Raw genomic sequence first — 27708 nt, 5'->3', positions numbered from 1 at the left:
ACTACCACCACCACCACCATCACCGACAGCAGCAGCAGCAGCAGCGGCGGCAAGCCCCGTGAGCGGCACCTTGCGTGGTGGCGCCGGGCCGCTTGGACACGGCCTCCCAGCGCACGGCGTAGCGGTCGACGTCGCCCGCGGCCGCGGTCCACGTCAGGCGCAGGCCGTCCTGGCGCCGCTCGGCCACGCGCACGCCAATCACTGCGGCCGGGTCTGCGCGCACGGCACAGACACACGGGAGAGACACGCTGCAGTGATATAGGAGAAACACGGCAGAGGCACGCGGCACAGACACACGGGAGAGACACGTGGCAGTGATACACACGGGAGAGACACACGGCAGTGATACAGGAGAAACACGGCAGAGGCACACGGCACAGACACACGGCAGTAGCATGGCAGCGAAACGACGCATCTCATGTGGTGGGGGGTGGTGGGTGGGTGGCAGTGCGTGGGTTGGTGGGTAGGTGGCGGTGGGTGGAGGGTGGGTGGGTAGTGTGTGAGTGGGTGGAGCGTGGGTGGGTGGGTGGTGCGTGGTGCGTGGGTGGGTGTTGCGTGGGTGGGTGGGCGGTGCGTGGGTGGTGCGTAGGTGGGTGTGTGCGAGGTGCGTGAGTGGGCGGTGCATGAGTGAGTGCTGCGTGGGTGGGTCTTGCGTGGGTGGGTGGGTGGTGCGTGGATGGGTGTGTGCGAGGTGCGTGGGTGGGTGGTGCGTGGGTGGGTGGTGCGTGGATGGGTGTGTGCGAGGTGCGTGAGTGGGCGGTGCATGAGTGGGTGTTGCGTGGGTGGGCGGTGCGTGAGTGGTGCGTGGGTGGGTGCTCCGTGGTCGGGCGGCGCGTGCGCGTGCGGTCACCCACGCGTCTGCGCCGCCACGGCGCTGCGGTTGCAGTAGGTCCCGCTGCACGTCTCCACGGAGACGGTGTAGACGCGGCCGGGCACCAGCGACCACACGGACGTCTCGGTCACCCAGCGCGGCTGCTCCTGGCTGTAGACGGCCTCGCCGCCACCGCCAGCCCCGCCGCGTCGCACCGTCAGCCGGTACCGGTCTACGACCCCGACCGCGGGTGGAGCCCACGAGACGCGCAGGAGGTCCCCGCGGCCAGCGTTGGTCGCAGCCACGTCCACCGCGCTACCGGGGACTGCGGTGGTCGGGGGGGCGGAGAGGGGGGGGGTCAGGTGAGGGGCGATGGGCGAGCACCACTCGCTTTGGCCGGGGGGGGGGGGGGTGAGAGGAAGGAGGAGGAGTTGAGAGATGATTGGAGAGAGGGGGGTGGAGTGAGGAGGACAGCTGACATCGGAAGAGTCCCTTTGGCTCAATCTGCAGAAGGGCACGGAGATGGTTGGGATGAGGTGTGGGGTCATTGAAGCCAGCGCCGTGAGCCGGCTTCAATGCCCACCCAACGACCCACCTACTCATCCACCAAACCAACCAACCACCCACCCAACCACCCACCCAACCAACCACCCAACCAACCAACCAACGACCCACCGACCAACCCACCTACTCAGCCACCCGACCACCCACCCATCCACCCAACAAAACCACCCATCCAACCACCCATCCCCCCATCCACCCACCCAACCACCCACCCTCCCACCCATTCACCCACCCACCCACCCAAACCACCCACCCAACCACCCATCCACCAATCCGCTCAAACCCAACCCAACCCACAAACCCCAACCAACCCACCCGTGAGCTCCGACACGGAGGCGGTGGCCGCGCGGCCCCCGCTGAGCGCCGCCACCTGCACCAGGTAGCGGCCCCCCGGCACGAGCCCCCCGAAGGAGTGCTCCCGCGCCCCCGGCGGCAGCGACGCCTCCGTCACCAGCGACTTCCCGCGCAGCAGGGAGACGCGCAGGCCGTCCACGTCGCCCGCCGGCGGGCCCCAGCTCACGCGCAGCGAGTCCACCGCCCCGCCGTTGTCCGCCCGCAGGTCCGGCACCGGGGACGGCACTGACCGGGGGACGGGGGGAGGGGGTTACGGGGGGGAGAAGGGGGGAAGGTTTTTAGAAGCGACCTGGCCACAAATGATGATAGCTCGACGCAGTGGCTTATCATCGTCGCGTGGAAATTCAAACCTTAAACACGTGGCGTTGATTTGTTTATTTTTTACGTGGAGGGAAAAGCAAACTCCAAATATACAGCAGCAGGCGTCAGGGTCGGGACCGAACCTGCGACCTCCTGTATACCAGGCGAGGTAGTTAACATCTCCTAGCCACCGTGATGATGATGAGAGAGAGAGAGACACGCAAACTCCAAATATACAGCAGCAGGTGTCAGGGTCGGGACCGAGCCCACGACCTCCTGTATACCAAGCGAGGTAGTTAACATCTCCTGGCCACCGTGATGATGATGAGACTCGCAAACTCCAAATATACAGCAGCAGGCGTCAGGGTCAGGATCGAACCAACGACCTCTTGTACACCAGGCGAGGTAGTTAACATCTCCTAGCCACCGTGATGATGATGAGAGACGCAAACTCCAAATATACAGCAGCAGGCGTCAAGGTCGGGATCGAACCCACGACCTCCTGTGTACCAGGCGAGGTAGTCAACATCTCCGAGCCACCGTGATGATGATGAGAGACGCAAACTCCAAATATACAGCAGGCGTCAGGGTCGGGACCGAACCCATGACCTCCTGTATACCAGGCGAGGTAGATAACATCTAACCACCGCAGCAGAAGAAAGAGCATTCCAGACGGCCGCACGCGGGCGCGATGCCCGCGACCGCCGCCGCTGCCGCCGCTGCTAAAGCAACGGCCGGAGTTCGCGCGACGATGCTTTATCGCTCCTTCACGAGATCGGCGGCGGGGTGCTATTTAAGTCTATAGGTCTCTATGCAAATCTATGTATCTCTGTGTACGTGTATGGTTCTGTGTGTCAGTCTATGGGTCTCTGTGCAAGTCACTAGTGACCAGGCTGAGATCGTTGACGTACAACACTTGAGACCCCGTTGTAATCGCAGTCCAGTCTAGGTAAATCTGTGGCTCGCTACGTAGGACCCTAGGTCTCTGTGTGAGTCTATGGATTTCTATATGAAAATATGGGTCGATATCTAAATTCATCGAAGTCTACGAGCATCAACAAATCCACCATCATCATCGGCATCGCGAGTGGTCATCAGCAAAATTGTCGTCAGCACGGCGATCGTCCTAAAGAGGTGCTCGCTAACACCTTCAGCCCCTTCAGTCTACACATCTGCCCAGCCGCCAACCTGCCAACCTGCCAGCCACCTGCCCACTGACTCACCTGCCAGCACACCAGCCTGGCCACTAGCCTGGCCACGCACCTACCAGCCCACCCACCTGCCAGCCCACCCACCTACCAGCCCACCCACCTACCAGCCAACCCACCTACCAGCCCACCTACTTGCAAGCCTACCCACCTACCAGTCCGCCGACCTGCCAACCCACCAGCCTGCCCATGCATCTGCCAGCCCACCCACTTGCCAGCCTGCCTACCTGCCTACCTGCCCACCAGCCTGGCCACCCACCTGCCAGCCCACCCCCCTACTAGCCCACCCACCTACCAGCCCACCTGCCTGCCAGCCCACCTGCTAGTTCATCCGCCTACCAGCCTGCCTACCTTCCAGCCCAGCCGTTTGCCCACCCGCCTACCTGCAAGCCCACCCACCTACCAGCCCGCCTACCTGCCAACCCACCAGCCTGCCCATGCACCTGCCAGCCAGCTAGCCCACCTTCCTGCCAGCCCACCAGCCTGCCAGCAAATCCATCTGCCCGCCCTCCTGCCTGCCCGCCCCCATGCCAGCCATCCAGCCCGCCTGCCAGCCAAACCGCGCCTGCCCATGCGCTTGCCAGTCCCACCCCAGCCCCTGGCCCCGCGGCGATGCTCACGGGTCCTGGCCGACACGGATGAGAAGCTGCTGAGGTTGCCGCTGATGGTGAAGACGAGGATGAGGTAGAGGCGGCCCGCTGTGAGGTTGTGGAACACCGTCTCCGTGGCTTCTCGGGGCAACGTCCGCTCGTGGAGGTCTCGGCGTTCTGGCTGGACTTCTTGATGCCCTTGCTGGACATCTTCACGTCCTTGCCGGACGTCTTGACGTACCGCATGGAGGTCTGGATGTCCTTGCTGGAGGTCTGGACGTCCTTGTTGGAGGTCTGAACGTCCTTGCTGGACATCTGGACGTCCTTGCCGGAGGTCTGGACGCTGCAGACGGACATCTCGGCGCCGCGGCTGATGGTCCTGACGTTCCGATTGGAGGTCCGGACGTCCCGACTCGGGGCTGTCACGTGCCGGCGGAAGGCCTCGAGGCTCGGGCAGGAGGCGTTCTGGTGCTGGCCGGAGGTCCGCTTGGGCCTCGGGCGCGTGCAAGAGGACGCGGTACGTGTCCAGGTCGGAGGGGGGCCGCATCCACGCGATGCTCACGCCGCTCATGCTCACGTTGTGCACGCGGAGGTCGGAGACAGCCAGCGGAACTGGAGATGCGCAGAAGCAACGGGGACGGGGAGACAGCGGATGGGGAGATGGCAAGAGAGGTCAGTAAGGGTGTGCGAGATAAATGGACGACGATGATGATGATGATGACTCGGATCAGACCGTCCTGATGATCTTCTTGGTACTTTCGGTAAAGTCACGTAGAAGGGAAATAATACAATAAGAAAAATGAAACATAATAAAATACAATTCTCACGACGTTTCGACCACAACGCAAGCAGCCGTCCTCAGGTGAAGAACAGGGCTGTCGGAAAGACAGCGTCTGAATGATGTCTTTCCGACAGACCTTTTCTTCACCTGAGGACGGCTGCTTGCGTTGTGGTCGAAACGTCATGAGAATTTTATTGTTTAATTTGTATTTTTATTATTTTATTATTTCCCTTCTATGTGACTTTACCGAAAGAACCTAGAAGATGAATCCCTGCAGTCGTGAAAGCTTTGAATCGAAATTTATCCTGATGATGATATCATGGTGACATCATTATGATGATGATGATGATGCAGGCGGTGGTGCCTATACTGCACGTGACTGCCCATGATCTGCGGAGGCAGCTAAGGGTTGGTGGATCACCCTCGCACAAATGTTGAGAAGAAGGGCTGTTGCATGCGTGGCTTGCCTCCGGCTGCTCCGGGTATCCACCCGGGCAAACATTGCGCTTTGGAGCCACGCACACAGAGAACGTGTTGGCTAGCGCCCGGCTCGGGCAGCCACCTTCCCGAAGCGCCCGTCTGCGGCTCACCCGCGCCCCCCGAGTCTACGGGCACTGGCCCCCGCGCGCTCGTTACAACTCCCGACGACGATTCTACCGCCGGCCCAAGCGGCGACAACGACGACGACGACGACGACGAACGTCACCCACCGGCGCGCGTCTCCTCGCAGGCCCTCGCCATCTGTCCCCGGGCGTGCGTGTCCACGCACACGCGGTACGCCCGTCCCGGGTACACGCCGGGCACCGTGAACCGCAGCCGTCCCGCCTCCTCCGTCCCGTCCTTCCCGCCCGGGGGCCGCCGGCAGGGCACGGCGTGGCTGGAGAGGAGCTCGCCGCTGGCCGCAGGACAGCAGGCTCAGCTCGCAGCGGGAGGCGCGGCCGCGGGCGGCCAGCCACGAGACGGAGGCCTCGCGGCTCGAGGAGTTCACGGCCAGGTCGCTCGCGGGGGCCGGCGCTGAGAGGGGAAAGGGGGGGACCACACACGGGGGGGGGGGGGGATATCAGCCGGGTGCCCTGGTTACCTGCCGATAACCCCGTGATCAAGCTTCAAGTTTCAAGTTAATTTATTAGGAGTAGCCCTGTGAGCCATTCGGCTCTTGAATCTGGTGCAACCGCAACAAACAGAAAACAAAAACATGAACAAGAAAACATCTTAAAGTGACTATGTGCAAACAGAAAATCCAAGAAAAGACAGCAAAATATTGCAGAAAAAGCACCGTACACCAACGCTGTGTGCAAAAATCCCAGAGGGATGCAAGTCAAACAACACTCAACCACAAGACAACTTAGATTAAGGCCATCAGTCTAACTCTGTATCATCAGTCTAACTCTGTACTACAACAAACAAACATGGCCAAACCATGAAAGTCGATTTGGGAAAAAGCAAAGACAAAAATCCCCCCCCCCTCCGCATGTTTAGCCTTAACAGACTGTTGGGGCGCTCCTAGAGAGGGTGCTGTATTTGGCCTACTCTTTCATGCTGGTCAGACGTCTTGTAGGACGTGGTAGCACCCACACGTTGTCTCGTTTGAGCCGAGAGGCACATTCGGCTGGACACGTTTCGACAAACATCACCCGTGCAGCCATATAGCAGACTTTTGGGATAAGGGCTGCGAGCGAGCAGCTATGAAGGCCAGCACGGCGGCACGTGAGGGCCGGGCGGGTGGCCAGCGCCACTTGTCGGCCTTTCTTTTGTCTCCCCAGTGCCGACGTTTACACGCCGGAGAGGCACCCAAAGTCTAGCTGCGGAACGACGCCGCACCGGTCCTGCCCGGTGCTTCCAGAATTCCGGCGTCAGCACCGGTAGTCACGTGGCCCGGTGAGTGCCGCCCCCCCCCACCAATCCCACCATCCCTCCGGCGGGCCCCCCTCACCTGCGCTGCCTCTGCCGACGCTGCCGACGCTGGCGTCTCCGCTCACGACGCTCACCGTCACCGCGTACTCGCGGCCCGGCTCGAGGTCCCGGAACCGGCAGCCGAGGTCGCCGACGGCCGTCGCCGGCACGGACAGCGAGCGCAGCGGCGGAGCCGGCGAGGACGGCACCGCCGCCGCCACCGCCGCCGCGCCGGCCTCGGCTTCGTCCGGGGTCGCCGGCCGCACAACGACGTCGTAGCGGTCGGCGTCGCCGGGGGTCGCGGTCCAACTCACGCTCAGCTCGCCCGGCGAGGGGCCTCCGGTCACGGCGAGCCACGGGACGGGCGCCGGATCTGGAGCCCGTGGGGGCGACACGGACGGGAGGACGAGGAGGAGGTGGGTGGAGGAGGGCGGGAGGGAGGGCGGGAGGGAGGAGAGGCGGAGAATGGCCACCGAGGTGGTCTCGCGTCAGCCCCTGGCCCGCCGATACGCTGGCAGATCACGCGCCGGTGGGGTTGTACGCCAAAGGGATCGCCACACCAATGGGATCATACACCAGCAGGATCGCACATCCGTGGGACCTTTGGCGTGACCGTACCTGCGCGGTACGTGACCACCGCCTCGCTGTGCACGCCGCCACCGCTGCCCAGCACGGAGCGCACCGACACGGCGTAGGCCCGGCCCGGCGTGACGTCGCGCAGGGCCCACTGGCGCGTCGACGGTGGCAGCGAGGGGCTGTCCCGCGAGGGGCCCGACCCCCCCGCCGGGAAGGGGGCCGTCGCCGCGGCTGCTCGCACCACCAGGGCGTCCGCGCGGCCATCGGGGGCCTCCCACGAGACGAGGGCCGTGCCCGGGCCGCCGGGGCCCGCCGTCACGCGGAGGGACCGCACGGGGGCGGGCACTGTCGCGCAGACACGCGGGGGGGGGGCCCGTGGAGAAGGTGCGTACGTGTGCGTGGTGCGTGCGTGTGTACGCTGAACTTCTTTCGCACCATACATAATCGGAGGTGCGGGGGAAATACAAAAAACTGTAGGTCTCAGTGTGAGACTATGGGTCTCTGTGTGAGTCTGTGGGTCTTTGTGTGAGTCTGTGGGTCTCTGTGTGAGTCTGTGGGTCTCTGTGTGAGTCTATGGGTGTCTGTGTGAGTCTGTGGGTCTCTGTGTGAGCCTATGGTTCTCTGTGCGAGTCTATGGGTCTCTTTGTGAGTCTGTGGGTCTCTGTGTGAGTCTGTGGGTCTCTGGGTGAGTCTATGGGTCTCTGGGTGAGTCTATGGGTCTCTGTGTGAGTATATGGGTATCTGTGTGAGTCTATGGGTCTCTGTGTGAGTCTATGGGTTTCTGTGTGAGTCTGTGGGTCTCTGTGTGAGTCTGTGGGTCTCTGGGTGAGTCTACGGGTCTCTGTGTGAGTCTGTGGGTCTCTGTGTGAGTCTATGCGTCTTCGTGTTTGTCTATGGGTCTCTGTGTGAGTCTGTGGGTCTCTGTGTGAGTCTGTGGGTCTCTGTGTGAGTCTATGGGTCTCCCTAAGTGGCGATGTTTTACACACCGCACCGGACACACACACGAACACACGCGCACGAACACATGCGCACGAACACGCACAGACGAGCGAGCGGAGAAGTGTGAACTCACACGTGGTGGCCTCGACGCGCGCCCACGCTCCCTGGCGGTCCCCGGCTTGCGCCCGCACGGACACCTCATATCTGGTGCCCGGGCTCAGACGGCCCACGGTGGCCGTCAGCGGCAGGGCGGCGGCGGCGGCGTTGGTCGCGGCGGCCTCCACCACCTCGGCGACGGCCCGGCCGGGGGGCCCGTTGGGCTCCTTGGCCTCGGCGAGCACCTCGTAGCTGTGGGCGGCGCCGGGCGGCGGGAGCCACGACACCGTGAGGCTGCGTTCCGTCGTCGCGTCGCGCAGGACGTGCAGCCGAGATACGGCTTCGGGCACTGGCGGGCGGGCGGGCCGGCGGGTGGAGCCAGGCGGTCACAGGCGTGCGGGAGCGGGCGAGAGAAGGCGAGAGGATGAACAACAACAAAGAATTCATTTTCTTGGTTCTTTCGGTAAAGTCACGTAGAAGGGAAATAATAAAATAATACAAATATAACATAATAAAATACAATTCTCACGACGTTTCTGCCACAATGCAAGCAGGCGTCCTCAGGTGAAGAATAGGGCTGTCGGAAAGACAGCGTCTTATCGACAGACCTGTTCTTCAGCTGAGGACGGCTGCTTGCGTTGTGGCCGAAACGTCGTGAGAATTGTATTTTATTATGTTTCATTTTTATTATTTTATTATTTCCCTTCTACGTGACTTTACCGAAAGAACCAAGAAGATGAATCCCTGCAGTCACTAAAGCTTTAAATCGAAACAACAAAGAAACCCAACAACCGCCATGGGCAGCGAGCGGCGTGGGGTTCCACCGTGCCGCCGCGCTCTGAATCTGCTGCGCGACGCTCGTGGGCCCGGACTGTAGTTTGCCCGGGGGGCTTACAGAGCGATGTTCTGCTGTGATGAATATCGTTTATGCACTGCGCAGACACACACGCAGTCACACGCACACACGCAGACACACACGCACGCAGACAGACACACACACACGCACGCAGGCACACACGCAGACACACACGCGCAGACACACACGCAGACACACACACGCAGACACACACACACACACACGTACGCACACACACACACACGCGCGCTAGCGCACGGCGAACTCACCGGTGCGGATGGGCAGACTGGCGGCGCTGCCGACACCTCGTGCGGGACGCACGTCCACTCTGTAGGCGCTGCCCGGTCGCAGGTCACTCAGAGGGCACGAATACATGGGGACAGCGCCAGCGGCAGCAGCAGACGATGCTGCTGCAGCCTCTCTTCCTCCTCCTGCTCCACCTTTTCCACCTCCTCCTCCTGCATCGCAGTCGGCCAGCTGAGAGTCGAACCCATCCTCCCCAACGTAGCGGGCGGTGAAGGAGCAGCCGGGGCTGACCGCCGACCACGTAAGCAGCGCGCCGCGCAGGAAGACATCCGCGGTCAGGTGGTGGACGCCGCAGTCGGGCTGGGGCGTTGGGGTCGACGCGGCCGTGGTTGTGGCCGTGGTGGTTGTTGTTGGTGGTGGTGGTGGTGTTGTAGTTGTTGCGGTTGTTGTTGGAGTTGTGGTTGTTGTCGGGGAGGCGGCTGCGGTGGTGATAGGGATGGGTTGCGTTCTCTGCAAGGGTGGGAGAGTGGTGGGTGAGCGGTGGGTGAGCAGGTGGGTGAGCGGTGGGTGAGTGGTGGGAGAGTGGTGGGAGAGCGGGTGGCAGAGTAGTGGGTGAGCGGGTGGGTGAGCGGTGGGTGAGTAGGTGGGTGAGCGGTGGGTGAGTGGTGGGAGAGTGGTGGGAGAGCGGGTGGCAGAGTTGTGGGTGAGCGGGTGGGTGAGCGGGTGGGTGAGTGGTGGGAGAGTGGTGGGAGAGCGGGTGGGAGAGTGGTGGGTGAGCGGGTGGGTGAGCGGGTGGGTGAGCGGTGGGTGAGTGGTGGGAGAGTGGTGGGAGAGCGGGTGGCAGAGTAGTGGGTGAGCGGTGGGTGAGCGGTGGGTGAGTGGTGGGTGGTGGGAGAGTGGTGGGTGAGCGGTTGTGACGTCACATCAAAATGCGCAACTTCATAAATAAATATGGACAACACGTTCTACTTAACTAAATAGACTTTTTGATAAATGTTCTCTCCTACAACATCAGAGTTCAGAGTGCAGGGCGCATTAAATACGCACTATAATGACAATAGTTTAAAGCGATTTGAAGCACGTTTTTTTTTGGGGGGGGGGGACAGAACTTTGTGACGTCATATTTGAGGGGGGGGGGTCTGACTTTTTGTGACGAGGGGGGGGGGGTCAAAAATCGTCAAAATTGCGTGACGTCATTTATGGACGGCCCCTAAACCATTTTATATTTGACCAGATAAGGCCACGCTGAGATACGGAGCTTTTATATTTCAAAAGCGACCTGGCCATTACAAACAACGGCTCAACGAAGTGGCTTTTATCATCGTCGCGTGAGAATGTTCAACAGCAGTCAGATACTCTAAACGCGTGTTTATAAATGTGGAGGAAAAAACCGGAGGAACGCCGGAGAAAAATCCACGCGACCACGGGGAGAGAGAGAGAGAGACGCAAACTCCAAATATACAGCAGCAGCAGGCGTCAGGGTCGGGAACCCACGACCTCCTGTTACCAGGCGAGGTGGTTAACATCTCCTAGCCACCGTGATGATGATGAGAGACACAATCTCCAAATATACAGCAGGTGTCAGGGTCGCGATCGAACCCACCACGACCTCCTGTTACCAGGCGAGGTGGTTAACATCTCCTAGCCACCATGGCACCGTGCTGCTGCTACTGCTACTAATCGTGCCACTCCACAAATTATTTGTCGGGCGATGGAGGCCACGGCAAATTGTCGTGGCCAAAATTTGTGTCTCGAGGCACCTTCGTCACCCGACGCAAAGACGCGTCAAATCGTCACGTGGTGTAACGAGTGCTCGGCAACGCGGCAAAATGCCGCAACGACGAGTTTCAAGGACAATTCTCTGAGCGATAACGAAATAAATTAAAAAAAACTTCACTTGACGCGCGGCGTTCGCGCAACGAGTTTTCGCGATGCATTCACCAGGTCGCCGTTATACTCCGCGGGGCATCTGCCTAAGAGAGCTTCACAGCTCAGCGGATTCTTCCAGTTTCAATAAATGTTCCGATTCTGAGGTTCTTCTACGTCGGCCTCAGCCTCAAAATTTAACCCGTAAAAACTAAGTTTTTCACTATAAATCCTTTATATGCGTGGCGGCTAGAGTCCTCTCGTCCTCTGGCTTGAGATGGCTGCCACCTATGGGTCAGATGATTGCCTGCCACCATTAAGCAATTGGTAATTACATATAATATTTTGTTTAAAGTGTAAAATTTTGGAAAAAAATTTCACGAAAATAAATTGTCACGCACAACGAGTCTGTGTGCAAAATGTCAGCTCGATTGGATCACGGGAAGTGGGTAAAACAACGACCGAAATATTTGCACGGTCGTAAGCACGCAAGCGCGCAAGCAAGCAAGCGAACTTAATATAAAGGATTTAAAAATTAGTGTGCTGCCTTACGACCTCGGCGAGCCGAGTTCGATTCCCGCTCACGACCACCGCCAACACCAGCGACGATTGTCTGAACCGGTCCCGGGGGGCCTCCCCGCTAGGTCGACTGAGCCCGGAGAGAGACAAAGACGGCCGGGCGTGGTGCTGGCCACCCACCTCCTCGTGTGCCGTGCCGGCCTTCATAGGTACGACTCGCTAACAGCACTTAATCACAACAGTCTGTTGAGGCTACAGGGATCGTTGTCTAAACACGTGAAGCCAAAACGTGTGCATCTCTGCTCAAACGAGGCAACGTGTGTGTGCTACCACGTCTCCGAAGTTCGTCTGGCCGGCGTGAAAGAGTAGGCCAAGTACAGCGCCCTCTCGAGGAACTCCCTCTAGCGCAGTGGTTCCTCACCTGGGGTGCACGCACCACAGGCTAAGAACCACTGCACTACACTATAAACTAAACGATCATACGCTACACTATACACTACAACAGCGGTGTACACCACAATGGAGGTTTGTAGCCTGGGATGCACGAGATGTCCTTCCTGGGGATGTACGTGATATGGACAGATTCTCTTAGAAGGTAAATCATCGAAGACACAAATTAATCTACGGGGCGACGTAAGTACACAACTTAATCTTGATTTGAAGCTTTCGTGACTGCAGGAATCCATACTCTTTGGCTCTTTCGGTAAAGTCACATAGGTAGAAAAATAAAATAAAGCACGATGTTTCGGGCGCAACACAAGCGTCCGTCATCAGGAGGGAAAGCGTGGCATGCTGCTGATGCAGACTGTTTTTAAAAGGTTTGAAATGGGTGTAGCCCAAGGATCATAAAGAAGTGTCCTGGGCTAGTGATGTTAATGTGAGAAATTAGCATGTTAATGTAAGATAGGAGAGAAAGCGGCCTCCTTTGTTGAATCAAACACTCGATGTAGTTTCGATTTAAAGCTTTCGTGACTGCAGGGATTCATCTTCTTGGTTCTTTCGGTAAAGTCACGTAGAAGGGAAGTAATAAAATAATAAAAATAAAACATAATAAAATAATTCTCACGACGTTTCGGCCACAACGCAAGCAGCCGTCCTCAGGTGAAACCAGGTCTGTCGAGGCGACAGCGTCGAAACGTCGTGAGAATTATTTTATTATGTTTTATTTTTATTATTTTATTACTTCCCTTCTACGTGACTTTACCGAAAGAACCAAGAAGATGACTCGATGTAGTTATTAACATTGTACATTTTTTTGTTTACGGTGAAGGGCAAGAACTACTGCAGTCGAACGGGAGGTCCTTCCGACAGCAGTGACACGAACAGGAATTTGCAGGGCAGCGCCTTCAACTATTTTTAGTGTTTTTTGTTGTTGTTCCGTCAACGAACATTAATTAAGTCAGCAACATTACTTCGTTGGGTTACTCCAGAAGACCGGTGGTGGAAATTCCACATTTCCGTGGCAGGGTCAAGTTCATCCAAATGACAACCAGTAGCGTATATATAGTAGATTGATTGTCAATATTATCCATAATATAGGTTTTCTGGGTTATATCGCGTAAATATAAATGCGTCGTTTAAACCGCCACCACGGCCAATTCGTTACGAGTACAGCACACCACTTGTGTGTTAGAGAGTAAACCCACTACAACATTCACAATCACCGCTTGTGTGTTAGAGAGTAAACCCACTACAACATTCACAATCACCGCTTGTGTGTTGGAGAGTAAACTTACTACAACATTCACAATCACCGCTTGTGTGTTAGAGAGTAAACCCACTACAACATTCACAATCACCGCTTGTGTGTTAGAGAGTAAACCCACTACAACATTCACAATCACCGCCTGTGTGTTAGAGAGTAAACCCACTACAACATTCACAATCACCGCCTGTGTGTTAGAGAGTAAACCCACTACAACATTCACAATCACCGCTTGTGTGTTAGAGAGTAAACCCACTACAACATTCACAATCACCGCTTGTGTGTTAGAGAGTAAACCCACTACAACATTCACAATCACCGCTTGTGTGTTAGAGAGTAAACCCACTACAACATTCACAATCACCGCTTGTGCGTTAGAGAGTAAAACCTACTGCAACATTCACAATCACCGCTTGTGTGTTAGAGAGTAAACCCACTACAACATTCACAATCACCGCTTGTGTGTTAGAGAGTAAACCCACTGCAACATTTACAATCACCGCTTGTGCATTAGAGAGTAAAACCTACTGCAACATTCACAATCACCGCTTGTGTGTTAGAGAGTAAACCCACTACAACATTCACAATCACCGCTTGTGTATTAGAGAGTAAACCCACTACAACATTCACAATCACCGCTTGTGTGTTGGAGAGTAAACCCACTGCAACATTTACAATCACCGCTTGTGTGTTAGAGAGTAAACCCACTACAACATTCACAATCACCGCTTGTGTGTTGGAGAGTAAACCCACTGCAACATTCACAATCACCGCTTGTGTGTTAGAGAGTAAACCCACTACAACATTCACAATCACCGCTTGTGTGTTAGAGAGTAAACCCACTACAACATTCACAATCACCGCTTGTGTGTTAGAGAGTAAACCCACTACAACATTCACAATCACCGCTTGTGTGTTAGAGAGTAAACCCACTACAACATTCACAATCACCGCTTGTGTGTTAGAGAGTAAACCCACTACAACATTCACAATCACCGCTTGTGTGTTAGAGAGTAAACCCACTACAACATTCACAATCACCGCTTGTGTGTTAGAGAGTAAACCCACCACAACATTCACAATCACCGCTTGTGTGTTAGAGAGTAAACCCACTACAACATTCACAATCACCGCTTGTGTGTTAGAGAGTAAACCCACTACAACATTCACAATCACCGCTTGTGTGTTAGAGAGTAAACCCACCACAACATTCACAATCACCGCTTGTGTGTTATAGAGTAAACCCACTACAACATTCACAATCACCGCTTGTGCGTTAGAGAGTAGAACCCACTACAACATTTACAATTCCACTACCATAACGTTTCGCCGGTAATTACAAAATAACCAGCATCATCAGGCGGACATCCAGAAGTTGTGGAAAAATCCTCTAGCAGAGTGCCGTGAACTGCACACATTTGCCCCAACATGCGCGCGCGTGTGCGTGTGTGTGCGCGTGTGTGCTCAGTATTATCCATCTTCGATCACGTAAATATTCGCTTACCTCCAGTGCAGCCAATGCGGCGAGGATGCCGAAGATGACCATCGTGACAAGGCAGCAGAGGTAGTAGCAGTGGTGGTGGTGGTCGTGAGTGAGTGCAGAGTCCACGAGATGTATGCCAACAACGCACGCGCGTGTCAGCCAGGAGCGCGCTCGTGTGCTTAGAAGTGTGCACGGGTACATCGAGAGCCAGAACGCTCCTCTAAGTGCAGAATGCCGATTGCGACCGTCCCCTTCGAATCGCGACTTACAACGTGTTCGCTAACTTGAACAAAGACAAAGATCCCCCGTTATAGCCTTAAGGGACTGTAGGGGCAAGTGCTGTTAGCGAGCACCTATGAAGGCCGGCACGGCACACGAGGGGGTGGGTGGCCAGCACCACGCCCGACCGCCTTTGTCTCCCCAGTGGCGATATTTACACACAGCACCAGGTACACATTTCAGGCTGAGTAGACCTAGGGGTGGCCCAGGACCGATTCAGATAATCGTCACTGGGTGTTGGCCGTGATCGGGAATCGAACCCGGGTCGCCGGGTTCATAGCGCAGCGTAGCGCTAACCACTATAACCACCGCTCCCCACTTTAACACGCGCACACACAGACAAAGGCGACGTTTCGGGCAACGGCCCTACTTGCATAGCACTTCGCTAGCCCCCCGCCAAGTAAAGTCTCCGCGCGTACTCAGCAGCTATAAAAGCGGTGTCACTTTGTGTTTCTAGGTAATAAAGTTCGCAGGGACATGCACGCCGTGTTTAGATGTGGATACGTACAGCGGCGATGATGAATATGCGTGTGCACTGCTTGTTTAGCGGGTACACGTGTTCACGGTGATTGTGTACATATGTGCGAATGCATTGATGTGTGTGTGAAATAGGCGTGCGTGTGTGTGTGTGTCTGTGTGTCTGTGCTCGCTAACAGCACTTGCCCCAACAGTCTGTTAAGGCTACACGGGGGATCTTTGTGTGACGACTATTCAATGTGTATGTAAGAGATACGGTATTCATATTCTATATATTGATACAGTACACTAAATACATGCAATTGCAGTACGTACAAATGCAGTTTATATATATAATGACTAAACAGCGCGTCTTATTGACACAATGTCGTTTAAGCCGTATTAATTCACGCATTCACATCAAAGTTCCACAAATACGGGGGCTATATCCACTCTTGAGACGTACAAACGACGCGTGTTGACATACGAGGCATCTATGTAAGTGTGTGTGTTGAACTTTTTTCGCACCGTACGTAGCCAACCGCACAAGTCGGAGATACGGGCAGTTACATTTAAACAAGCAGCTCTAATTAAATAAGATAACATATGACGCTCCTGTCAAAGTGTGCGCATATACACCGTAAGCTTAAGACGGGTACGAACGCGCACGCGCATGAGTATACAAGATTAAAATGTACATTATATTACTATGATACGACAATGAACAGTGAATACATATTTATAACTTATAGAATAATAAAAATCATAATCATCATCATAAGCTAAGGGTTAATAATCATCCTTACACACCCCCCTATTCGATAGCTGATCGATTGTTACCATACCCAGTCCCTGTAATTAAATATCAATCACGCAACTCTAAAAACTGCCAATTAACTCTGGCCTGTTTGATCCCTTTCCACTTAAAAATAAAACAACAAATTATTTTAGAACCCCAAACATTCGCAACCGTTTCTCTTCGGTAGCACCAATCAAATGTTGACCATCTCACAAGCCAAGTAAGAAGCGTCTGGTGACAATAACGATAATCATCATCATCATCAATAATAATCATCCTCACATTGCTCCCTTATTCGATAGCTGACCGATGCGGCCATTCCCGGTCCCTTTCATCGACATCCTCACAAACGATCGAATCATACAGCAACAAAGTCTACCAAAGTGTCGTCCATCTCACAAAGCAAAACAAATAAGCGCATTGACCCATCGCATTTCCTCGCTTGCTTTTGCGCGTTGCCTGTTCAATTTGATGTCAACGATAATCCAGATCTTGTTCAAGTCGCCATGATCGACTTACAATGTGACCTCGTCGCTCACGTCCATCCGAACAGCGCTCGACCAACAGACCAACAACGCGTCCACCACCTACCCGGTATCTTATCGACGCTAAAGTTCGACTCCCGTTCGCTAGTTCAGTAGAAAAACAACACGTGTGCACGTGTGTGTGTGAGAGAGAGCAAGAAAGAAAGAGTTTACGCGTGTTGCGTGCGTGAGAGAATGAATAGAGCCGCGAGAGAGGAAGAGAAATGGGAAAGAGAGAGAGAGATGGGAGGAGTTGATTGGAATTATAAACATAGGGGTGGGGTTGATCGAGGAAAAAGCTGAGAGTATGGGTGTGTAGTGTGTGTGGGGGGCTTGCCCTGTCTGACTCTCTCCTCTTAGCTCTCTCTCTCTCCTTTCCCTCCCTCTCTCTATCTCTAAACTCCAAATATACAGCAGCAGCAGGCGTCAGAGTCAGGATCGAACCAACGACCTCCTGTACACCAGGCGAGGTAGTTAACATCTCATAGCCACCGTGATGATGATGAGACACGCAAACTCCAAATATACAGCAGCAGGCGTCAGGGTCGGGATCGAACCAACGACCTCCTGTACACCAGGCGAGGTAGTTAACATCTCATAGCCACCGTGATGATGATGAGAGATGCAAACTTCAAATATACAGCAGCAGGCATCAGGGTCAGGATCGAACCAACGACTTCCTGTACACCAGGCGAGGTAGTTAACATATCATAGCCACCGTGATGATTATGAGACACGCAAACTACAAATATACAGCAGCAGGCGTCAGAGTCAGGATCGAACCAACGACCTCCTGTACACCAGGCGAGGTAGTTAACATCTCCTAGCCACCGTGATGATGATGAGACACGCAAACTCCAAATATACAGCAGCAGGCGTCAGGGTCGGGATCGAACCAACGCCCTCCTGTACACCAGGCGAGGTAGTTAACATCTCCTAGCCACCGTGATGATTATGAGACACGCAAACTCCAAATATACAGCAGCAGGCGTCAGGGTCGGGATCGAACCAACGACCTCCTGTGTACCAGGCGAGGGAGTTAACATATCATAGCCACCGTGATGATGATGAGAGATGCAAACTCGAAATATACAGCAGCGGGCGTCAGAGTCAGGATCGAACCAACGACCTCCTGTACACCAGGCGAGGTAGTTAACATATTATAGCCACCGTGATGATGATGAGACACGCAAACTCCAAATATACAGCAGCAGGCGTCAGGGTCGGGATCGAACCAACGACTTCCTGTACACCAGGCGAGGTAGTTAACATCTCCTAGCCACCGTGGCGCCCTTAGTGGTGGCATTGTCAAATAATTAATGGGCTGCTGTGCAACCTGTAACCTCACCAAACAGGCACGGGGAAGCATTCACTCAGTAGGGCACCGTGATCCGTACCCTCAGCATCCCTTTGCACAAGTGGACCTGCTTGTCCTTGATAGGATTCGCCCTTCTGACCTGCTTAGAGCCTGGGTTCGAATCCAGGTTCAGCCGCTCGTGGTTAAACCTGCTCCTCCACCGGGTTGAATTGATGGGCCGCAACTAACCCGTCATATTTTTGGGGGGGTTTTCAAATTGATTTCGACTGAACACATTCTTAGGTTTTTTTCGGTAAAGTCACGTAGGTAAAAAATTTATAAAGGTAAAGTATCAAGCAAATGATACGGCTGTCGTGGCTGTGACGGTTCCACCTGAAGACGGAGGCTTGTGTTGCCTCCGAAACGTCGTGAGTTTTATTTTATTTTACTTTTATTAATTTTTTACCTACGTGACTTTACCGAAAAAACCTAAGAATATGAGTCCTTGCAGTCACGAAAGCTTCAAATCCAGAATTCGACTGAACATTTGAATAGTTTTATTTGACCACGTAAAAGCCCGCGGAAGCTTGCGAGCGCCGACAGAGATGCGACCTGGCCACACGTGATGGCTAATCGAAGTGGCTTAAAGTTTCGACTTAAAAGCTTTCGTGACTGCAGGAATTCATGTTCCTTGGGTCTTTCAGTAAAGCCACGGACGACAGGTTCCAAGAAAGCAACGAAACATATTTGCTTTGAACCTATCTACGTGACTTTTACCCAAAGACCCAAAGAATATGGCTTAATGCCATCATCACCGTACGTGGGGATTTAATGAAGCAGGCACTTAAAAACACTGGTCAACAACAAAAAAATGTTTTTTCTGGCCTGGACTTTTGCAGCTGTTTTAGACTAATTTCAGGGTGCTGATTCCAAATCTGATCTTAGAAATTTTTGCTCTATCACATCTCATTTTTATGCTATCGGCATACCCCATTTTCATTGATTTTACCCGAAATTAACTCTGTCACTTATGATTGCAAGTTGTTGCGAGTCAGTGACTGCTTTAGTGTTAAAATATGGTGCTGTATTTTTAGGATAGTGTGTTTATAATATCATTTTATGCAGATATCCACATTTATTCAATATTTTTCTTCTGCAGTTTTTATTGAAAATGCAATATTTGACATCTCAAAAACCTGACGTGATGGACAAAAACTGATGCCAGATTTGGAATCAGCACCCCAAAATTACCTTAAAACCGTTGGAATACCTGACGCCAGAAAAAGTGTGTTGTGAGTGATCTTTATTTTATTATATTATTTTATTATATTATATTATTTTATTATTTTTATTAATTTTGATGTTTTACCTACGTGACTTTACCGAAAACACCTAAGAATGTGTGTTGACCAGTGCAATAATTGAGTGCACACTTTTCGGCGGAGGAGGGAACAGCATGGGAGGGGAACTCTAAGAACAATCCACACGGCCGCAGGGGAGAGCGAACACGCACGCGGACTCCACTCACACGGACTAACACAAAGACAAAGCTCCCCCGTGTAGCCTCGACAGACTGTTGGGGCAAGTGCTGTTAGCGAGCAGCACCCTATAGAGGCCGGCACGGCACGCAATGGGGGTGGGCAGCATCTACGCCCGACCGCCTTTGTCTCCCCAGTGGCGATGTTCACACCCCACACCGGGTACTCCATTTGAGGCCGAGTCGACCTAGGGGAGGTCCAGGACCGGTTCAGATATTCGTCACCCGGTGTTGTCCGTGAGCGGGAAATCGAACTCGGGTCGCCGGGTTCCGTAGCGCTAACCGCTGCACCACCGCTCCCCGCAGACCGACACCAAAGACAAAGACTACGACACCCCCGTGTAGCCCCAACAGACTGTTGGGGCAAGTGCTGCTAGCGAGAAGCAGCAGCAGCACCGATGAAGGCTGGCACGGCGCGAGAGGAAGGGGATGGGTGGCCAGCACCACGCCCGGTCGCCTTTGACTCACACACCCATGCTCTGTAGAACGGGGGGGGCGGGGGCTATGGGGGGGGACATTCAAACTCTCCACATATATATACAGTAAAACCTTGGATTGCGAGTAACTTAGTCTGTGAGTTTTTTGCAAGACGAGCAATTGTTTTTAATAAATATTAATTTGATAAACGAGCGAGGTCTTGCAATACGAGTAGTGCGTGCATACGCTTTGTCTGCCGAGCGTCACGTGATCACAACTCACATACGAGTGCTTTGATATACGAGTGCTTTGGATTAAAGACACGTTTCCGGGAACGAATTATGCTCGCAATCCAAGGTTTTACTGTACGGGGGTATAGAACACGTAGACTCCAACACATCGCCTCGATTATTCAAGCTCTAAGAGCAATAAGCAGTAACGGTCGCGGTTTAGACTGTGCCACGTGACGGACATTTGAGGGCTGTGGTTTCAGTAGCTCGGTGCTGCTGCGTTCGGCGATCTGTGTGGCTATAGGTTGAACTTCTTTTGCACCGTACGTAGCCAACCGTGCTAATCTATGGGTCTCTCTGGGTGTCTATGGGTGTCTCTGTAGGTCTCTGTGTATGTATGTGTATGTTGAACTTCTTTCACAACGTACGTAGCCAACCGTGCTAAGCTCTGGGTCTCTGGGTGTCTATGGGTCTCTCTGTAAGTCTCTGTGTATGTTGAACTTCTTTCGCACCGTACGTAGCCAACCGTGCCAATCGGAGCATTGCAGTGCAAAAGAAAATGAGTTTGTCCGATCTCGATGGTGACGATTTAAAAGTTGCGTAGCTCCCAGCGGCTTCCGAATAACGGAAGGGAAGAGCGTTCCAGACGGCCGCAAAGAAACGCATCTGAAAGCGCCGCGCAACGATGCGGTGACCGTCACCGTCATCGTTCGATGGCTCAGCCAAACGCCGCTTGCTGCTGCTGCTGCTACTGCTTCTGCTGCTACTGCTGCTGCTACTGCTGCTGCTGCTACTGCTGCTACTACTGCTGCTACTGCTGCTGCTACTACTGCTGCTGCTGCTACTGCTGCTACTACTGCTGCTGCTACTGCTGCTACTACTGCTGCTGCTGCTACTGCTGCTACTACTGCTGCTACTGCTGCTGCTACTACTGCTGCTGCTGCTACTGCTGCTACTACTGCTGCTGCTACTGCTGCTACTACTGCTGCTGCTGCTACTGCTGCTACTACTGCTGCTACTGCTGCTGCTACTACTGCTGCTACTGCTGCTACTACTGCTGCTACTGCTGCTACTGCTGCTGCTACTACTGCTGCTACTGCTGCTACTACTGCTGCTACTGCTGCTGCGAGGATGGCGGTCGGTGTGCCGCGTGATGACGATGGTCTCTTGCTCCGTGACGAGATCAGCGGAGGCGATTGGGAATCGTGGTCGGGCTAGAGCGGTGCAATGCAGCTCGGCGTAGAGGCTCATGGCGGGCTAGAGGAGCGTGCCACGTCTGGTTAGTGGGTGCACGCACACACAACAACAACAACAACCGCCATTCTCCACAATGTGGCGGCGACGTCACCACGGCGCTCGTGCCAGGCTAGGTGCGCTTTAAGGCCACCAAATAAAACACACACACAGCTCAAGAAAAAAAAATTCGGGGCACTGTGCCCCATCTCTCCACTCGCGCAAACATTTCGTAGTTTTCGCAGCGAGTATTCGACGATTCTGAAATGTGCACGCTTTGGATGTCTGGCCCCAGCCAAAATGTATTGGACAGCCCTCGCTGGGCCCTCTGTCCACGGGTGCAAACATTTGGAAGTTTTCGCAGCAAGTATTCGACGATTGTGAAATGTACCCGGTTTGAATGTCTGGCCCCAGCCAAAAGGTATTGGAGAGCTCTTATTGGGCCCTCTGTCCACGCACGCAAACATTTTCCGAAACGTCGTGATTTTTATTTTATTTTACTTTTATAAATTTTAGTTTAAATGTTTTTACCTACGTGACTTTACCGAAAAAACCCAAGAATATGGCTTCTTGCAGTCACGAAAGCTTCAAATCTAGAATTTGGTAGTTTTCGCAGCGAGTATTCGACAATTGCGGAAAGGTGCCCGCTTTGGATGTCTGGCCCCAGTCAAAAGGTATTGGAGAGCCCTTATTGGGCCCTCAGGAAGGAAAGTATCCCCACCCCGACACACAAAGACAAAAGCAGGAAGCGCCTCAAATCAATTACCAGTCACATTCCAGGCGGACAGGAATTGGCCTTTGCCTCAGCGGATTCTTGGATCTATCTGTGCGGTGACTTCGCGTGTTCCACACCCCCCACCCCCCGCCGCTCCTCATCCCCTTCTCGTGTGCGTGAAGGGTTTTGCTCCGGGTTCTCCGGTTTGATCCGACAAATATAAAAGATCCCCCGTATAGCCTTCACAGACTGTAGGGGCAAGTGCTGTTAGCGAGCACCTATGAAGGCCGGAACGGCACACGAGGGGGTGGGTGGCCAGCGCCACGCCCGACCGCCTTTGTCTCCCCAGTGGCGATGTTTACTGCACACCGCACCAGGTACTCATTTGAGGCTGAGTCGACCTAGGGGAGGACCAGGACCGAATCAGATAAATCGTCGCTTGGTGTTGGCCGTGAGCGGGGATCGAACTCAGGTCGCCGGGTTCGTAGCACAGCGTAGCGCTAACCGCTATGCTATCCGCACACACGAGCACGCGCGTAGCCAAACAATGTTGATTTTTATTCTTAGGTTTTTTCGGTAAAGTCACGTAGGTAAAACATTAAAATTAATAAAAGTAAAATAAAATAAAAATCACGAAACGTCGTGATTTTCATTTTATTTTACTTTTATTAATTTTAAAAACCTAAGAATATGAATCCTTGCAGTCACGAAAGCTTCAAATCTAGAATGTTGATTTTGCTCATGTTTATATCTTGTTTGCATTCTATGGAGGAGCACAAATGTGTTCGATTGCCAGTGCCCTTGCGAATAACGTCCGGCAGTGCAGCGGGGATATTTTGCCGAACGAGTCTGACTCTGCTGATGAGCCTACAGAAAGTTGAAACCGGCCCAGAGTGGTCTTTTATATTTGCTCGCTAAAATAATGCCGTTAGAGATTGCATTCTAAATGCCACACGTGAGCTCCTCTCCCCCGTGCCACGGGTGACGTTATTTTGGATTGCTTTCAACATTTCCATTGTACACAGTGACGGTTGTTTTTTTTTCGTGTTTTGTTTTAGGCCATGTTTATGAAATGTCCCTGCTTTTGTTCAACGCGGCCTCTGTAAAGCCTCTCTTCCCATGCGTGTATGTCTGTGTGTTGAACTTTGTTCGCGCCGTACGTAGTCAACCGTGGCCAATCAGAGTTGCGGGGGGAAGTCAACAAACTAAACAATGTGTGTGTGTTGAACTTCATTCGCACCGTACATAGTCAACCGTGGCCAATCGGAGGTGCGGGGGAAGGACACACAAACTGAACACAAAAAGCAGTTCTAAAGAAATGAGTTTGGCAATCTAAACGACGATGATTCAAAAGTTGCATAGCTCCCAGTGACTTCCGAATATCGGGAGGGAAGAGAGCGTTCCAGACGGCTGCGTCTGAAAGCGCGTGATGCCGTGAGCGTCTTTGTGCGATGGCGAGCCAAAAGCTGCCACCGTCATACCAGCCCCTGTAAACCCTCGCTTCCCATGTAGTGTGCTGGCTACCGTCCTACCAGCAGCTTTATACAGCCCCATGTAAACTCGCGCTTCTCACGTAATGTGCCTGTCACTTTGGGCGGGTTTCCATTGATAGATAGAATCTTAGCTCAATGGACATTACCCCAAATAAACTTGCTGACTTGCTGGATACCATTAATTTGGAAAGCCAATACAGACGGTCCTCGGCTTACGAACACCCGCACTTACGAACTAGCTTCCATGAAATATTTGTGTTTGTTCCACTGGAACCTCATTTGCCAGAAGAAAAAATATGATAATTGTTTTTTTTACCTTTTTTCTTGCAACAAAACTGACACCTTTTTTTACAAGGAGTCATGTTTGCAAAGACCACAATACCTGCAGTCGTAGTGCAAACAAAAAACATAACAATGATAATGTATGCACTGTCCTTGAAGTTCATTGGTCCACACCCGAGACAGCTTTCCTTAGAGCCTAGTCTCACATGGTGTTGGACCAGATGACGCCAAAAGGCGCCTTTTGGCGTCATCTGGTGTTTGTTGTTTAGCACTGACTTAAAACGCGAACTCTCGCTTGCAAATGCATTGCGTCACTATTTTGTCCGGCTGAACAATCCTCCTTGAGATGTAGCGAGCAGGCCTCGTGCTGGGAGTGAGTGTTTGTGTGTGTGGGCATTTAAAAAACGTCGATTACAGGGACTCAGAGATACGACCAAAACCTGGTCCGTATGTCATGTAGATGCCACGTGAAGAACCAGTGGCATCTACATCTGCAGAACGTGAAGAACCAGTGGCATCTACATCTGCAGAACAAGGAACCAGTGGCATCTACATCGGCAGAACGTGAAGAACCAGTGGCATTTACATCTGCAAAACGTGAAGAACCAGTGGCATCTACATCTTCAGAACGTGAAAACCAGTGGAATCTACATCTGTAGAACGTGAAGAACCAGTGGCATCTACATCTGCAGAACGTAAAGAACCAGTGGCATCTACATCTGCAGAACGTGAAGAACCAGTGGCATCTACATCTGCAGAACATGAAGAGCCAGTGGCATCTACATTTGCATAACAAGGAATCAGTGGCATCTACATCTGCAGAAGATGAAGAACCAGTGGCATCTACATCTGTAGAACGTGAAGAACCAGTGGCATCTACATCTGCAGAACATGAAGAGCCAGTGGCATCTACATCTGCAGAACAAAGAACCAGTGGCATCTACAACTGCAGAACGTGAAGAACCAGTGGCATCTACATCTGCAGAACGTGAAGAACCAGTGGCATCTACATCTGCAGAACGTGAAGAACCAGTGATATCTACATCTGCAGAACATGAAAAGCCAGTGGCATCTACATTTGCAGAACGTGAAGAACCAGTGGCATCTACATCTGCAGAACGTGAAGAGCCAGTGGCATCTACATTTGCAGAACAAGGAATCAGTGGCATCTACATCTGCAGAACAAGGAACCAGTGGCATCTACAACTGCAGAACATGAAGAGCCAGTGGCATCTACATCTACAGAATGTGAAGAACCATTGGCATCTACATCTGCAGAACAAGGAACCAGTGGCATCTACATCTACAGAATGTGAAGAACCAGTGGCATCTACATCTACAGAACGTGAAGAACCAGTGGCATCTATAACTGCAGAACGTGAAAAACCAGTGGCATCTACATCTGCAGAACGTGAAGAACCAGTGGCATCTACATCTGCAGAACGTAAGGAACCAGTGGCATCTACATCTGCAGAATGTGAAGAACCAGTGGCATCTACAGAACGTGAAGAACCAGTGGCATCTACAACTGCAGAACGTGAAGAACCAGTGTCATCTACATCTGCAGAACGTGAAGAACCAGTGGCATCTACATCTGCAGAACGTGAAGAACCAGTGGCATCTACATCTACAGAACATGAAGAACCAGTGACATCTACATCTGCAGAACGTGAAGAACCAGTGGCATCTACATCTGCAGAACATGAAGAACCAGTGGCATCTACAACTGCAGAACAAGAAGAACCAATGGCATCTACATCTGCAGAACGTGAGAACCAGTGGCATCTACATCTGCAGAACAAGGAACCAGTGGCATCTACATCTGCAGAACATGAAGAGCCAGTGGCATCTACATCTGCAGAAAATGAAGAACCAGTGGCATCTACATCTGCAGAACAAGGAACCAGTGGCATCTACATCTGCAGAACGTGAACAATCAGTGGCATCTACATCTGCAGAACATGAATAACCAGTGGCATCTACATCTGCAGAGCGTGAATAACCAGTGGCATCTACATCTACATAACGTGAAGAACCATTGGCATCTACATATGCAGAACAAGGAACCAGTGGCATCTACATCTGCAGAACATGAAGAACCAGTGGCATCTACATCTACAAAACGTGAAGAACCAGTTGCATCTACATCTGCAGGAGATTATACAACTTTTAAAGCTATCCCCCCATGTTTAGCATACACGCTGCACAACATGTTTGGAATCGACAGGAGTAAAGTTGGGACAAATCGACTTACGAACAGAGACCTCTGGAACCTAACTCATTCGTAAACAGACGATTCCCTGTCTGTGTTCCGACTTACGAACCGTTCAACTTACGTACGGGTCCCAGGAACGAATTGTGCTCGCATGTCGAGGACTGTCCGTAGGTTGATGGACTAATCATAAGCATATGAGACCTCATTTACCAGTGGCAAAATATAGTAGGGTTTTACCCTTTCAACTGGTACAAAACTGACACTTTTATACAAGGTATCATGTTTGCAATAACCACAACACAAGCAGTCAAAATGCAAACAAAAAGAAACAACACCAATGGAGACTAGGCTCTAAGAAAAGCTGTCTCGGGTGTGGACCAATGAACTTCAAGGACAGTGCATATCATTATCAGAGTTGTTTCTTTTTGTTTGCATTTTGACTGCTTGTGTTGTGGTTATTGCAAACATGATGCCTTGTATAAAGGTGTCAGTTTTGTACCAGTTGAAAGGGTAAAAACCTACTATAATCATGAGCCTGTAAAATATTAATTATACTTGAAGACACAGAATGAGAGTCCAGCTTACGTTCGAATGTGCGTTGCTACGTGTATATCGTAGGATCTCAACATCGCTGCGACCGCCCTGGCCGTGAGTTAAAACGCATAAAAGAAAAGGTTGCGTCCGAGATTTTTTTGTGGGATTTGGTAAATCGCCGGACACACACCGCTTGGAAGCCAAGTTCAAAAAAAAAAATTCATAATTCCAAAACGACTTTCTCGAGCCGACCTCAGGGACCGCCGCTGGGCGAGCCGGCGACTCGAAGTGCCTCTGGCAATCGTCTCGGCGACAATGCAACAATGAAAGGAAAAAGGTTTTTTCGTGTTCGACGAAGCGAGGGGGGAGAAAAAAAATTGGTGACAGCAAGTAAGAAAAATCGCGCGCATGCATGGATTTTGTATTATTATTTAAATTGGTGACAACAAGGAAGAAAAATCGCGCGCGTGCATGGATTTTGTATTATTATTATTAAACGTGGTAAGAACAAGGAAGAAAAATCGTGCACGAGCATGGATTTTGTTATTTTAAAAAATAACGTTTTCCAACAAGCGTTTGTCAATTACTTTTTGTTTGTTTGTTTATCCGTTGATTTTTCAGTTCTTCCACGTTTTGGGGAGGGGGGGGGTTCCCCAATGATTTTTGTAAAATTTAAAACAGATTATGTCGGTGGTGACGATGCTCTTATGTTCCCGTTACTGCGTTGTCGGTGATGAAGACGCAGATGCGACGATCCACCTCGGCACGTTGGAGCAATGCTCCATCTTCACAGCACGTGGAGAGGCCAGGGAGGTGTTAGCGTGGAATGACTCTACCTCCCTACCTGCTATGAGGAAGAGGCCATCGTTACGCATTTATTTTAAGGCCACGGTGTTATTGACGGAAGGCG

At 52.5% G+C, this 27708-nt stretch overlaps 2 protein-coding genes across 2 annotated transcripts in view; one reads left to right on the top strand and one right to left on the bottom strand.

The window, feature by feature from the left end:
- Positions 1-27708, top strand: part of LOC133360360 (troponin I, slow skeletal muscle-like) — a 277194-nt gene that overhangs the window by 23167 nt on the left and 226319 nt on the right. The window lies entirely within an intron of this gene.
- The window catches only part of LOC133360363 (receptor-type tyrosine-protein phosphatase beta-like), a 76618-nt gene that overhangs the window by 33644 nt on the left and 15266 nt on the right, over positions 1-27708 (bottom strand). Inside the window, 10 exon segments of the mRNA XM_061579044.1 lie at positions 70-213; positions 855-1136; positions 1691-1954; positions 3858-4278; positions 4280-4439; positions 5319-5622; positions 6542-6874; positions 7120-7422; positions 8150-8461; positions 9238-9724. Coding sequence (XP_061435028.1) covers positions 70-213; positions 855-1136; positions 1691-1954; positions 3858-4278; positions 4280-4439; positions 5319-5622; positions 6542-6874; positions 7120-7422; positions 8150-8461; positions 9238-9724 — 3010 coding nt within the window.

The sequence above is a fragment of the Lethenteron reissneri genome, chromosome 68, assembly GCF_015708825.2.
Source record: "Lethenteron reissneri isolate LAM-NWPU_2019-01 chromosome 68, ASM1570882v1, whole genome shotgun sequence".
Classification (NCBI taxonomy): domain Eukaryota; kingdom Metazoa; phylum Chordata; class Hyperoartia; order Petromyzontiformes; family Petromyzontidae; genus Lethenteron; species Lethenteron reissneri.
Note: the sequence above shows the minus strand (reverse complement) of the source record. Positions and strands in the feature narration are given on the sequence as shown.